The sequence below is a fragment of the Aspergillus pseudoviridinutans genome (assembly GCF_018340605.1).
Source record: "Aspergillus pseudoviridinutans IFM 55266 DNA, scaffold_7, whole genome shotgun sequence".
Lineage (NCBI taxonomy): Eukaryota > Fungi > Ascomycota > Eurotiomycetes > Eurotiales > Aspergillaceae > Aspergillus > Aspergillus pseudoviridinutans.
This window is the reverse complement of record NW_025091287.1, coordinates 506219-520441: the sequence shown is the minus strand read 5'-3', so window position 1 is coordinate 520441 and position 14223 is coordinate 506219. Positions and strand designations below refer to the sequence as shown.

Below are 14223 nucleotides of genomic sequence, written 5' to 3'. Positions count from 1 at the left end.
AATGCCAAGACCGAGTCGTGACAAACATTTGTCATAGCCAGGCTGATGAGGGCAATGTCAAGTCATGTATACCTTCAAGATGAGGATAAAAGGACGGCATTATCCTTAGGAAACATGTCTGTCAACAAGTTCTTCAGTTCCCAACAACTCGACGTTCATCGACTATCATAGCCATCAATTCATCAAAATGTCCAAAATCCTCACAGTCTTCGGCGCGACAGGAAAGCAAGGCGGTTCTGTCATCCGCACAATCCTGCAGGATGCAAAGCTTTCCCAGGAATTCAAGATCCGCGGTATCACCCGTGACGCCACGAAGCCGGCAGCTCAAGCGCTGTCCAAGCAAGGCGTTGAATTGAGAAATGTATGTATTTCCCACCCACCAGACCAAACGCTGAAACAATGCTGACTACTACCCAGGCCGATATGAACTCTAAGGAGTCTCTCGTCCAGGCACTGCAAGGCAGCCACTCGGTCTTCCTTGTGACCACTCCGGCTTGGGGCGCCGCCGGTTCAGATGCAGAACTGGTGCACGGCAAGAACGCGGCCGACGCGGCAAAGGCAACTGGCGTCCAGCATCTGATCTTCTCCTCCTTGCTCAATGTCACCGAGTCATCGGGTGGTCGGCTCAAACATGTGCCCCATTTTGATCAGAAAGCGCAGGTGGAGCAGTACATTCGCTCCATTGGTGTGCCTGCTACCTTTGTGCTGCCGGGGTATTTCATGAGCAACTATCCCGAAATGGGTATGCTGCGCAAGGGCGAGGATGGCGTCTACACCCTGGCGTACCCTGTGAGCCAGAATGCGAAATTCCCGCTGGTCGACATCGAGAACGATATGGGTATGTGACTGCCATCTGCGAGGACAGTACTGAATGGCCAAGGCTGATAATCTGTATAGGCAAATACGTCGCTGCGGCGTTGAAGAATCGTTCGGAGTCCCTCGGTGCGCAGATCCTCGCGGCCGAAGACTACTACACCCCTACTCGAATCCTCAAGGAGTTTGAGGAGGTTACCGGACAGAAAGCCCGATTTGTGCAGGTGGATTCCGATACTTATAAGAGCTTTATGCCTGGTCCAATTGCCGAGGAGATGCTGGAGAACCACCTCTTCATTGAGAATCCTGGTTATTACAACAGCAGGGATCTGAAAGAGAGCAATGATTGGCTTGAGAAGGCTGGGTATCAGCCAACGAGCTGGAGACAGTTCCTCGAGCGAAACAAAGCTGCATTTCCCCAGTAGTGAGTGAGGTGAGCTTCCAAATGGTAGTGGTATGAATGAATGGGGCAGGTGAAAGCGCAAGTCATTTGACCATATCTAACACCAGTTGAATGATCACCCATTTGCTGAGTGTTTAGAGCATGAAGGAAAGAGTATGTATCAACAATTGTATCGTTATGTTTGATTCCACGTCATTTAGCCAATCCTGCATAGCTCTGTCAGAGTAGGCTACTGCTCTATATCAAAATATATAATTATGATGTTACTCCTCAAAAGATAATTATTAGCGAGTCTATTGCAACACTACGCTGAAGACTACACCGAAGAAACTCGAGGGCTCCTTGGACATTTTGATTCTGATATGCGGTTCCCTAGTAGTTGCCCCTATTGAGTATGTTGGAGAGTGGAGACAAACTCCATATCGCGGGGTGTAATGAGCACATGTAATTCGTGCAACATGATCTCAATTCTGAAACCTTTATCGTTGGCTTCCTCCAGTCAATAGTGATCTCGCTGCAGTTTGACGTCGTCTGCAAAGTCCTCCGCGGAGGAACTCGCTTCCTAGCTGAGCCACGGCAAAAACATCGTCTTAATTCCATGTGATGCTACTCGACATCTTCCATTCGATTAATGATTATGGAACAGATATCGCCGTTTTCTTTTTTGTCCGGGCGATTATTCTTACTTTTTCCAAGGACCGTCTGGCCGAGGTTAAAGCTGAGCCTAGACTAAAATAAAAGACCTTCGCTGGTGCAACTGGCAATATCCACTGCTTCTGATCGATGATTATTCCACTACTGATTCAAGGTAGTTAAAACAACGGTACCGCGCCGCTTCCCCTAGCTGACCGTGGCTTTGATAGGTGGTAGCAATGCACGGTACAGACGAAAGAAGAACAGTTCTCATCACAGGGTGCGGACACCCTGGCACTCTACCTCTTCCTCTGGGTTGCCAGTTGCTAAACATTATGAATATGTTTTAGATGCTCCCCTGGAGGAATAGGCTACTCGCTTTGCTGTGCCTTTCAAGCAAAGGGGCTCCGTGTGTTTGCGACCGCGAGACGACTTGAAGACCTTGCGAGTCTGGAAGCCAAAGGAATTGAGACCTTAGCACTCACAGTCGACGATCCGCAAAGTGTACTACAATGCTATGCCGAGATCGAGAGGCGCGTAGGTTCCAGAGGGCTGGACTACCTAGTCAACAATGCGTATGTGAACACCCGTGAGCTCCTCATCTCCGCTATCATTCAAGACTGACCGTTCGGAATCGCAGTGGTCGAAGTGAGAGCACAGTCTACCAGTAGTGTTTGGGCTCTCTCTCGTCTATATGCTAATATTCTGCTTCCAGACTATACAGTCCCTGCAATGGAGGTAGACCTGCAGGAAGCCCGGCAGATTTTCGAGACGAACTTCTTCGCCGTGATATTGATGTGCCAAACATTCCTGCCGCTGCTCCTGAAAGCTAAGGGGACAATTGTGCAAATTGGATCAATATCTGGGGTAGGCCCGGCAGCCATGGAACTATACCTAAGAGACTATGTTGACTGCTGTAGGTGATGCCATACGTCTTTGGTTCCGTCTACAACGCATCCAAAGCAGCTTTGCATTCCTTGAGCGACACGATGCGTATCGAGCTGGCTCCATTTGGGTAAGTTTTCACTGTCCCCTTAGAACTCGCGTCTTGTACCAGATCGAAGGCTCATCGTGTGATGCCTGTCTACAGAGTCAAAGTCACCACAGTCATTACAGGTGGCGTCCAGTCGCGACTTGCTCGTGAGGATCGCCAACTGGCGCCAGATTCTCTTTATAAGGGCATCTTGCCAGAGTACAATCGCCGCGTTCAGCACAGTCAGGAAGGTGCAATGAGCCGCGATGTTTACGCGCAGAGTGTCGTTGCACAGATAGTCCGACATTCTGGTTCGCGATCATACAAGAAATGGCTGTGGGAAGGAAATAAAAGCAAGTTGATACAGTTCCTCGTTGGGGGCTGGCTTTGGTTTGGTCTCTTTAATTGGATATTCGCGCGTATGTTTCATTTGAAGAAGTTGAAGAGGGATTGATTCGCTTGCTTGGCAGGCTGTCTTTGATGCTTGGCCACCTTCTAGCTAAGCCTCAAAAGGACGGAATCTCTGTGATGTCTTTGTATGTATGAATGTAGAATAAGGTAATTCAGCATTCCCTCTCAATGCGGAGTGCAGCGTCGAAGTTTGTCCGCGGAGGAACTCGATGTTTGGTGCTGCCCAATGAGAGAGGCTGCAATGAGTGGATCTGGTAGGTGGCAACTATTCTATCTTGGATCGTCCGATTGGTTAGATTTGGTGCGGTAGTTGGAGAGACAGCGACGTCATGTGACATCAACTGTGCATGCCCGCAAAAGCCAACGCCTTGCAGCCACAAAAACATCGTCTAGCACCAGAGTCCTGAACATGCAGCAATTTGTTTTAGATTAAACAGAAAGGAGAGCCGTATAATAATGCCTCCAGCTGCCTCTAGCCGGACTGACGCGACAGTAGGTCACGAACAGGTCTCGCAGAGTCATGGGKCTGGCAACTTGCGAGTATGCGACAAATGCATTTCGTCAGTGGTTCCGTTCATACCCCGGATTTCGGCATGACTAACCCTTTTTAGGAGAAAAGTAAAGTGTGAGTGTTTTGATTGAAGGTCCCGGTATGAGAACTATCGTCACTTAGACCCATTGAAGGTGATCAGAAACGGCCGGTTTGCTCTCGATGTCATGAAGGAGGGTTTGCATGCGTCTATTCGTCCTCCAAGAAGAAGCCGGGTCCAGCCAGAGGAACACGAAAGGCAGCAAGGCGTACTGCCAAGTCCCCAGCAAATGCTGCTCATTCATTCGTCAGTCCTGAGCACGGCAATGGCGAGCACGTGTCTTCATTCTTTTCCGATATCTTTGTTGCTTCTCCGGCGACAGGATTGCAGTTGAGCACTGATGCTGGCTTCTCAACGGGTGATAGCACCTCACAGACTCAGTCTCTCCTGTCAGGGTTAACACCGCTTGTCCCTTCACCTGGGCCATCCGTGTCTCCGGAGCTGGGGATTTCCCCAGAGATGCAGGCGAAGCTGTAAGTCCTGTCACGGACTATTGTTGTCTCAAGAGTTGACGATTCGGTGAACCTATTTTAGGGTGCATGACTTCTTTGACTTTGTTCATTACTCCATCCCATTATTTCGGAAAGAAGAATTTCTCCAGCAGTACGAGGACGGAACGATCAACCGTTCTGTTCTGCTGATTGTCCTAGCTGTCACGGCAAAGTCTCTCGGCCTACCGCAAGGTTGGCAGGTAGCTAATATCGATGATTGTCTTCAACGACTGTTGATGGCAGACCCGTTGGATGGCCCGACCCAGCCGGCCCTGTTGCTGGACGCGTTCCGGCAAAGCTGCCTGCTCGCATTTTATCGTTTCCACCAGGGTCATGGTGGGGATGCACTGGACTATATCAGTCGTCTCTCGCGCAAAGCCCTGCGACTAGGTCTGCATCAGCTGGATTCCACTGATCGATACGACTCATTTGGCGACGTCTTGGCAAGCCCGGCAAACCTGGAAGAATGGAGATATGTTTGGTGGTGTATCTACTGCTTGGACTCGTACTCGAACATTACGGCGGCCACCCCCTTTGTCCTGGAAAAGGAGAGCATACGGACCGCCTTGGTGGCTACTTCTCTGGAGAGTTCAGGTGATAGCCGCGTTGGTAGTCGTGTGACACAATTTCTGCCCACAGATACTAGGGACCTGTGGCGCATTTCAGAGGAAATGGGCTCCCTTAGTACCCCTGCCTCTTATTTCAACATGCACATCGTCACAACCACTCTCCTAAGAGAAGCAGCGGCTATTTTTCGGTTAAGGAGGCAAAACCCGTCAGAAGCTCTTCGAGACCGACGAGCTCAATTCGGAGATCATCTCTCGGCCGTAGTGCTTTCATTGCCTCCCCAGTTTCTCCGCGAAGCTCGCAACACTTTTGCCAACGAATCCAGTCTAGACCATCATGCACGGCTTGTCTCTCTACTTCATCTGCACGCGGCACGGCTTTTGAACACTATCACGTTCGATCTATCGGACGATTTGGCGTGGATGACGTCGTGGGAGCGATCGCTGGCCCTTTCCGAGGACATTGTGGCTGTCATCAGAGAATGGGACAGCCGGTACTGTTCGACTGTCGATCCAGCCATTTGTCTCATTGTGTTCTGTACCTTGATTCTACTCTACCTACATGAAATACACGAGGACACCTCCGGAATGCCTGCCCTTTCTGAGAGACTCCGCGCAGAGAGGAACATACTACTGTTGTTTTTSGAACAATTTGCCCGAATCTGGGCCCTTCCGAGATCACTCAAAGGTGAGTCCACAATCTATACTTTGATTTCATTTTCTTCCAACAGGGCTGACTTCTACCAGCTTCATTTGAAAAATTCACCAGTGCTGTCCACGGTCCCCTCTCCTCCCACGACATCGGCCAGCTCCTGATACAAGTGCCTGGACCCTTTCGGCCATGGAGGGGACTCCTTGGTCTCGCGCCAAATCCGCGGGACCCGTTGCTCACTCCACAGGAACCCGCGATTGACCTTTCCGGGCTTGATTTTCCCTTCGACTTTTTCGGTCCTTTATGATGCTTGTGTTCTAGGTGTTGAACGGTACCTTTGTCGGTCGCGTCCTTCATCTCCGGCAACACAATTATATGCCGTTATGGAGCAAGTATGGGACAACGCATACATTATACATCAATATAATAATATTACATATCAGCCAACATGACCTTAGACCAGAACGTTCCTATACCTCTGCATAAGGATCCCATCCTACCTTGCCTTATTCTCCCCAAAGTCCTTCGGCAGTTCAGGCCCCCAGATAGATATTGGCCCGACAGGTTCCCTCCGGGTGGGATTATTCTCATTCACCATGTCTCCATCCGCATAATGCTCGATCTTGAACCCACTGCTATCATACCAATAGTCAAAAATCTGACTGCCCAGGATATGCCGCCCCACACCCCAAACCGACTTCCACCMTTTCTTAGCAAGATACCGGTGCCCCATCAACTGCTCGTCAAAGTCGGCGACCTCGAACGAGCTGTGGTGAAGATACGTCTCGCGGACGTTTGGCGGTGCCCGCTGCATGAACAAACTGTGGTGGTCGGAATACTCAGCCCCCAGATCCAGATGCATGAAAGTCAGGACGTCGACGTGCGGGAACTGCGGGAGGTTGAGAATATCCGAGTGTACGAAGTTGAAATTCGAAGTGTAAAAGTCCAGCTCGGTTTCGAACTCTCGACACACGTACCCGTAGTGGCCCAGCTTGTGAACCAGCGCGGGGGCCTCGCGGTACCGCTGGAACTGGCCGAGACGTTTCTTCTGGAAGGGCGTGTTGTACGGCCCTTGCGACTCATGTGTCTCGGAGGGGGGCTGCTCCATTGTGGTGTCGACGTTGCGCTCGGTTTGCCCGTACACGACGTGGAAGAAGGTGCCGTTCGGCCGCGCGAAGGTGATCATCTTGCCGCCGCCGGGGGCCTCATCGAGGTCCTTCAGGACGGCGCCTGGGAGCGCTGCAGCTTTGTTGAAGTTGGCCTCGTCCTTGGCTACCCAGGCGCCGCCCAGGAACCGTGATCGGCCGGTCTGGCTCTGCGAGGCGACGTAGACGTATGGGTCTTTGCCGTAGCCTCGGTAGTAAATTGTGTTTCCCTTACGTTCTGCTGGGATAAAGCCAAAGTCCTTGGCGAATTTGTCGAATTTCTCGAGATCTTTGTGTTCGAAGTAGACGTGTCCGATGCGAGATAATTGGACTTTGGATGGGTTGTTGGTCACTGTAGGGATTGAGGACGGAGGGAGGAACCAGTCCTGCCATGATTTGGGCAGACGGGCAATCACGTCGAGGATAAATAGAGACATTGCTCTTTTGGAATTGCGATAGCTGCCTTTTTTACCAACGTTCTGTGTATTTAGGCCTGGTAGATGCAAGCTCAGCTGTTTTGTGTTTATTTAATCCTGGAATGAGGCCAGATAGACTGACAAGATGGAATAAAGAAAGCGGTCTATTTTTAAATTATATCTGAGTAGCTGAGACATGTGGGATCTATTAACCTCGCCATCCCATATGTTCCCGCGGGAGAATTCACAACTGTCGGACTTGGAGTCGGACATCAAGACTCGCCGCGGCACAACTTCGGACGTCAATCACTAACTATGCGGATGCGGCGATCTACAACCCACACAAAATGTCAACGTGTTTAAGCCTAGTGTGGTCTGCAGAAATAATTGCAGACCTTTGTAATGTACTTAACCTAGCAGTTACAATCTTCACCTTCTGCATTTACGTTCCGCAATGAATACTGACGTGGTTATTGTTGGCGGTGGCCCGTCAGGCCTGACACTAGGGCTTGCTTTGGCAAGGCACCAGGTTAAGGTAATTAGATGTATGTGACCACAGTCATCAAAGAAATCGAACTAATTCTGTTCAAGTCCATTATTCTTGAGAAAGAGCATGATATCACCCAGGACCCCCGAGGAGTCGTACTCACAGGTGATGCTCTTCGGAGTCTATGGACACTAGGACTGGGAAAGCACGTCTCCTGGATAGGACAGGGTAAGTGTTATATTTCTAGGCCTGCAGTCATTTCCAGAATCAGTACCTAATGTTACCTACMTGGTAGAGCTGCACTCCCTCAATTTTCACACCACTACCTATCAGAACGAGCCTTTCTATATAACCAGGCTTGACTCGGACGAGCTCGAACATGCTCTGCCGAGTACCATCTTGCAGAGTCAACCGCGACTGGGTAAGATTCGCACTGAACCTCGTATAATTGACGATGGATCAAGTCTGACTGGTTGCGCAGAGTATTTCCTCAGGCAATTGGTGGCCTCCTCAGAATATTGCACCCTCCAATCATCCTGTGAAGTTATTGGACGTGACGAGCACGTGAACGGGGTGACTGTCCACTACCTCGATAGCAACAAAACACCTAGCCAAATCCACGCCGCCTGGTTGGTCGGGGCTGATGGGAAAAGAGGCATCGTCCGCAAGCATTTCCTCGAGCCGTCCGCGGGTGTCCGTCAGGAATCCGGGATCTTCGAGTACGAAGGCACTTGGATAGCAGCCAATCTCAAAATCACTCTCCCCACGCCGCAAAGCCATCCAGATCTTCCTCTCTGGGCAGCTGGACATAATCCAGAGTCGGTATATGACCTCTTTTGGCCGGCGAACTGGCACTTCTGCCGTCCCCCAGGGAAACCCATTGCCTGTGGTCGATTTGGTCCGCATTCGGATCGACTGTGGCGTCATGAATTCGCGGTCCCAGAGTGGAATGACTCCATGGATGCAAGTGCCATTTTCTGGGAGAATCTGAACCCGCTCATCACCCGGAAAATCCGGCCGCTTCACGGCGGTTGTCCCGTGGAGGCGACTTTTCCTCGGGATTGTATTGAGGTTCTTCGCTGTCGTCCATTCCGCTTCAGTCACCGCGTGGTTAATAAATGGTTCGCCGAACGGACCATGCTGATTGGAGACGCGGCGCACGTCTTCCCGCCGTTTGGCGGGCAAGGGGTAGCATGTGGGGTTCAGGATGCGGTCGGACTAGCCTGGAGATTGGCGATTCTCACCAAGGTTGGCTCACTTGCCCACTCGCAGGCTCGACAACAAGGACTTCTTCAGTCCTGGGCGGATGAACGTCGATTGGGCACTGACAATTCGGCCCGACTGACCCGGCAAAACGGTGAGTTGTGTAACAAAGAAGACTCATGGTCGTTATCGGTGCAGCTCGCCTGCGTGAACATTATCCAGGGTTTCCTCGGGGCCCTGGGTATGCGATTCAGTGCGTTTGGGGCAGACAGCCAAGGGTACCGTGGTTGTGACCGTGGTGGCTTCACTACGGAGCACGGCGGAGGGATCAAGCTGGGCCAGGTCTATGTTCAAACGCGTCTTCCTGATAGCCCTACCCTGAAGATTGAGCTGTCTGACCAGGCGTTGCGCCGCGTTCCCACTGTTTTGACTCTTCTTGTCGTCGCAACCCCAAAGTGGTCTGAATCAGAGCAGGAAGTGGTCACTCTACTTCGGGTGCTTCGGCAGTCTGGAATAGACCCTGCTGTGTTATCGGAGAGATCACTTGTGCAGTTCGATCCTTCCGACTCCTTGGACCACCTTCCCGGTGTGAGTCGGTGGCCCGTTTGTCGTATCGCCTCTGCGGACCTTCTTATTGGCTACCCCGTCCGGCCAGGATATAGCTCCAGCCAATTCATGCGTCGCCTTGGTAACTCTCGCGCTCGATATGTGATTGTCAGGCCGGATAACATTGTTATTGCCATGAGCAGAGACCTAGGTGGTCTGAAGAATTGCTTGGACGCGCTGGAAAGGAGTCTTTCTTAAAAACCGATTGATTTCATCTGTATATTTCCCATCTACTGCCACTTCTTGCTCTTTTGTCTGCTCTTATCCTGCTGTAAATTATCTGCAAATTCTAGCATTACAAGAAGCATTCTTCATGTTCGAAGTGTGCATTTTCCTAACCTGCCACGGGACCTCGGACATTATTCCACGGTTGGCCTACTCTCTGACATACATAGGGCACCTTTTGAGGCATTACCAAGACCCACAGATTGGCAGACACGGAGTCTCGCCTTAATCCTTACTTTGATCGGTGACATGTGGTAATTCGTCTATTTCATCTTCAGTAGCATCGCGTCTTTCGTAATCGGCCGGCATTGTTTGCACCCCGACCAGTGCTCGACTTAAGGTCATTCATCTAGATGAAGACCTCAGGAGGAGATTCTTGCGAGTAAGATTGAATTATGGTGGCCAAATTTAAATGACAATATTTTTCTGGATAAATTCCTGGGACCGATCGGTCGTCGAACCCTGACTCGAGCCAAATCTGCGAGCCAAATCTGTGAGCTAGACGAAGTCGGTAGGCGGCATTTGAAGTCATGACGTCAAAAATAGATGTGCCTTCGTCTTAGCAGTGTAGGATGGTACAATATAAGCTAGCTATAGGGGTCTATTTTGATGACGTGGCCCTGTGGGTGGCATCGCATTGACCACTGAGCCAATCTGGTAGGTAATCGTGTGGGATATTTCTATTTTCGGAGATTGAAAATAGCACGCAAATAACGGGCGTAATGATGATATTTGACGGGATTCAAAGCTTCAGGGGTCAGTTTTCTTCAGTTATGGATCCATTTTGCCTAGGCTCACGAGGTGGGGCTGGGTGGAACAATCAAGCATGCGATAATAAATAACCTGAACATCTAGACACTAGCATACGCCCTACACTCTTAAATACCTTTTAAGGAAGAGTGGTTAGCCATTGCCACAAATCAGTCACAGCACATACTTCAATACAGGCACAGCACTCGAAGCTTCTGCCTTTCAAAGACAATCATGGATGAATCATTTATCCTGTCCGAGTTCGACAGGCTTGTCAATTCTGGCACAGTCATATACAATGGCAACCAAGAAATGTTTGAACATACTGATGGAGAGCTCAAGGTATGCTTCACGCCATGTTTGAGTATGTACACATCCCCACAGTAATCCTGATCATATTCTCCTAGTTCCAATTCTTGCTTACCTCTGCTCTTGCCAAAAAGCCAACAATCCAATTGAATCCATCAGCGGCAAATGGAATCGATGAGCTGGATCAGAAGAGAGAAGGAAGCGATATCAGTACTCATGGCTTTGAGATTGGCGAAATTAACACCTCCCACTTTCTGGTCGCCAACAAGTTCTCCTGGGCAAGGCCACATCTCATGCTCCTAACCTCTGACGGCTATCAGAGGCAATATGAGAGTCTCAATCTCGATGATATCAAATCTGTGTGGTCTCTTTTGTCAGCCTTAGACACAGACTACGTTGCCTTTTACAACTGTGGGCAGGATGGAGGATGCAGTCGATTGCATAAGCACCTGCAGCTGATTCCAACTCCTCCAAATCACTTTGCGTCCTTTCTTGACTCAAAGGACGGTGAGCCACCTCCAGTTCCGTTCGAATGGTTCTATCGTCGCTTGAATCCCAATGACTCGACGCCAGAACGCTTACTAGAGATCTATAATCATCTTCTCGAGCAGTCAACCAAGAAAGGGAAGGGTCTCTCTGAAAATTTTGGCACGGCTCCACCTAACGCTGCGTGTCCGCATAATCTTATTCTCACAAAACGTTGGATGGTGGTCCTCCCCCGGCAACGCGCTGCTATCAATAAAGAAGCTGGGGTCAATGCAATCGGGATGCTCGGGTATATAGTTGTTGCCACCCGGAAAGAGGTCGATAACTGGATACGGTTGGGGCTAACTGATTCTCTACGGGAACTCGGAGTGCCCAAGCAAGAACAAGCCTTATAGGCAAGATATCCATGCTGGCAGATAAACAGCTCCTTTCTCTTTATCTCGAGTTGTTCCTGGATAGGTAAATGCTTCAGTGAATTTTAAGTCCTATAATCACAATTTCTCGGAATTGTTTGACTATCTTGCCCAGTAGAATCATATAATAGAATGGTAAATGTGCAAGTCATGACAATCTGGTCATTCAACGGAGTCGAGAATTACCCATCCTATCCATTAGACTTGAGCGGGACGTACATAAAGTGTGTATTGGAAAGGTATCAAAACCGGAAGAACAAAAGCAGCCAATGGCTGGACAGGATATTCCTTCTAGATTAATCTTTATTAAGAAGTAGCTATAGCTTACTGGCCGTTGATAATCGCGTTCCAATCCGGCAAAAACGGTATCTCCGGCATCAATAGATTCAGAGCTGAAGACTCTATTTGGTCAGAATCAGTAATGAATTCGTGACCCCACTCGGGAAGGATGGATGTCCCATGATCTGCTACTGTCGTGCTGGGGGGTCGCGGGATCTCGGCATCTGGAAGTAGCTGGGAAGTAAAATACCTCCCACTGCTGGACAGCTCAACCCGGTTATCTGCGGTGGCCGTAGATAGCTGGGCATGCTGTCTCAATGACCAAGCTTGATGTCGAAGTAGCTTGAGAAATTTCCAAATCCTGCCGTGCCCATGCTCATCATGGATTGCCGCTGGATGACCCTGATGATTCGTTCCGTGAGGGAAAAGCCTTTCAACCAAAGCCCAGGCACGGTCCGCCTCGAACCCGCAAGGGCCGCTACGGAGGCAGCGCAGAACGTAGGCCAGGGCGTACCATTGCGTGTACATTTTGAAGAACCATTTGAACTTCCCAGCAAGACCCTCCAACAACGCAAGACTGCTTTCCAGCCCTTCACAGGCCAACTTGAAAGAAAGCCTGAGCACGTCGGGAGTCGCATCATTTTGCGCCTCCTTTTGCTTTCGCATGCAAATCTCTTCTCGTAGTTGCAATACGAACTCCATTTTCTTACAGGCAGTGGTGACATGTTGAGTTGCAATGCGCGGCAGATCAGTCGGTGTTCCAGACCCAGGTGAAATACCATATTTAGCTGACAGATATTGGGCAGGGTTTTGAATAATTTCGCGCTTTTCTCTTATATCAAGAAGAGTATCTGCGGAATGCTGTTGTTGAGTGTCAAGGATCGGATGTATCACTCGACACGACTCAGTTTGGATCAGGAAAAAAGACATTTCCGTCCATCTATCTGACTCCGCCGGGAAGTGTGTCATATCTGGGTAAATTTGATCGTCATTCACATTCAAGGGAAGTCGTAGTTCCTGGTTCGCGAAATCAACCGTGGGCTGAAACCCCTGGTCCTCCGGGGCACGAGAGTCAAGCACACATAGATGCCACCAAAGACGAAGACGCATCTCTGTCTCAAAGGGGCTCAGCCCGAGGGAGGTTCCGTCTCGGTGCAGGCCAATCGATTGGGCCAGCCGGATTACTAGCCCAGTGAGGACCCATACTCTGCGGCCAAGTTCATGAGCCCGCAAGCAGGTCTGGAGAAAACGCGGTAAGTTAGATGAACCAACCAACATGATCGATTACAGGGCCGGGCTCGGTACTCACCACATAAATTGCGAGAGCCTGTAAGCCCGCTATTTCAGGTCGACTCATGAAATCGGGCGTCACGAGAAGTCGGTCCAAGGCAGTCTGGTAGCGTTTCAAAAGGACCAGTTTCTCCCACGGTAGGTCAACAGGCTCGTCACTATCATCGTGACAGAGGGCCGTGACGGCGGCATAATAGATGGCAAATGTCAACGCCACCGTTGAGGGTTGTGCAGATCTGGGGTCCAGAATGGTTGCCACAACGGCAGACTGTACCGTTGGTATATGCAAGATTTTAAGGACCGGATCGACCGATTTAACGTACACATCCCATAATCGGAGGGCTAGTTGGGTATCCGGATAGAAATCCAGCGGCTCGGAGTCGTTGTCTAGAGGGGCACGAGCACCTGGCTGCATAGGGAGCCTTTGCTGCACTGTTGTATTCACCTGAAGGTGCGAAGGTGCTGTTTCCAAGCCGTTAGATTCCTGGTAAATGCGTCATACATTAGCTTGTCGGGTTATGTAGGGTCTCTTCGTAGAGGGAGGAAAAGCTGAACGACCTTAGGAAATCCAGGCTTACATCTTGTAGCAATGGCTCGATATCAGAGTTGTTCAATAATATCTCCCAAGTTGATTTGTTTGGGGGTCTATCGGAAAGATGCTGACTAGCAGTTTCAATTGCATTGACATTTGCACTATGTCGAGCCTGGGTTTGGAGTTCGGACTCGGCACGACCAGGACCGCGACCACCACCAGCACCATCAACTGCAGATCCCGTAGTGACTTCGCTACTCTCAGCAAAACGTGAGAGCAAAATCTCCAGTCGTTTCAGACGGTTGGAGATGTCTTGGAGAGTAGGAGTTTTCCGTCCCGCGTCCAGGTCCCTTGTTGGATACACACAGGTCATACCATGCCTCGAACAATTGGTGCAAGGTACTCCACGGTCACAGCGGACCTTTCGCTGATGACAGCCTTCACAGGACCGCATCGCAGGTCTGTTAGTCCGTGGGACCGATTTCCGGGATGGACGTGCTCTGTCATCGTCATCGGCAGAGGAGGCAGACCTTTTTGGTGCTCCAGTCAT

The 14223-nt window shown here is 50.2% G+C and overlaps 7 protein-coding genes across 7 annotated transcripts; 5 read left to right on the top strand and 2 right to left on the bottom strand.

The window, feature by feature from the left end:
- Nucleotides 1-187: 187 nt before the first annotated feature.
- Asppvi_009494 (NmrA/HSCARG family protein) lies at nucleotides 188-1238 on the top strand (the record flags this gene model as incomplete). Its single annotated transcript, XM_043305348.1, has 3 exons — nucleotides 188-361; nucleotides 418-838; nucleotides 898-1238. The coding sequence occupies 3 exons, from the start codon at nucleotides 188-190 to the stop codon at nucleotides 1236-1238; spliced, it is 936 nt and encodes a 311-aa protein (XP_043161283.1).
- Nucleotides 1239-2420: 1182 nt separating this feature from the next.
- Nucleotides 2421-3276, top strand: Asppvi_009493 (uncharacterized protein; the record flags this gene model as incomplete). The annotated part of the gene is made up of 4 exons (XM_043305347.1): nucleotides 2421-2424; nucleotides 2490-2716; nucleotides 2770-2864; nucleotides 2940-3276. The coding sequence occupies 4 exons, from the start codon at nucleotides 2421-2423 to the stop codon at nucleotides 3274-3276; spliced, it is 663 nt and encodes a 220-aa protein (XP_043161282.1).
- A 413-nt stretch (nucleotides 3277-3689) lies between these two features.
- Asppvi_009492 (transcription factor domain-containing protein) lies at nucleotides 3690-5839 on the top strand (the record flags this gene model as incomplete). The annotated part of the gene is made up of 4 exons (XM_043305346.1): nucleotides 3690-3793; nucleotides 3907-4296; nucleotides 4358-5568; nucleotides 5628-5839. 4 exons carry the CDS (start codon nucleotides 3690-3692, stop codon nucleotides 5837-5839), a joined length of 1917 nt encoding a protein of 638 aa, XP_043161281.1.
- A 189-nt stretch (nucleotides 5840-6028) lies between these two features.
- Asppvi_009491 (2,4,5-trihydroxytoluene oxygenase) lies at nucleotides 6029-7114 on the bottom strand (the record flags this gene model as incomplete). The annotated part of the gene is made up of 1 exon (XM_043305345.1): nucleotides 6029-7114. One exon carries the CDS (start codon nucleotides 7112-7114, stop codon nucleotides 6029-6031), a length of 1086 nt encoding a protein of 361 aa, XP_043161280.1.
- Nucleotides 7115-7547: 433 nt separating this feature from the next.
- On the top strand, nucleotides 7548-9587 carry Asppvi_009490 (putative monooxygenase; the record flags this gene model as incomplete). Its single annotated transcript, XM_043305344.1, has 4 exons — nucleotides 7548-7628; nucleotides 7685-7808; nucleotides 7876-8001; nucleotides 8062-9587. 4 exons carry the CDS (start codon nucleotides 7548-7550, stop codon nucleotides 9585-9587), a joined length of 1857 nt encoding a protein of 618 aa, XP_043161279.1.
- Nucleotides 9588-10598: 1011 nt separating this feature from the next.
- Nucleotides 10599-11554, top strand: Asppvi_009489 (uncharacterized protein; the record flags this gene model as incomplete). The annotated part of the gene is made up of 2 exons (XM_043305343.1): nucleotides 10599-10706; nucleotides 10772-11554. The coding sequence occupies 2 exons, from the start codon at nucleotides 10599-10601 to the stop codon at nucleotides 11552-11554; spliced, it is 891 nt and encodes a 296-aa protein (XP_043161278.1).
- A 342-nt stretch (nucleotides 11555-11896) lies between these two features.
- Nucleotides 11897-14223, bottom strand: Asppvi_009488 (Zn(II)2Cys6 transcription factor; the record flags this gene model as incomplete). The annotated part of the gene is made up of 3 exons (XM_043305342.1): nucleotides 11897-13090; nucleotides 13161-13625; nucleotides 13720-14223. 3 exons carry the CDS (start codon nucleotides 14221-14223, stop codon nucleotides 11897-11899), a joined length of 2163 nt encoding a protein of 720 aa, XP_043161277.1.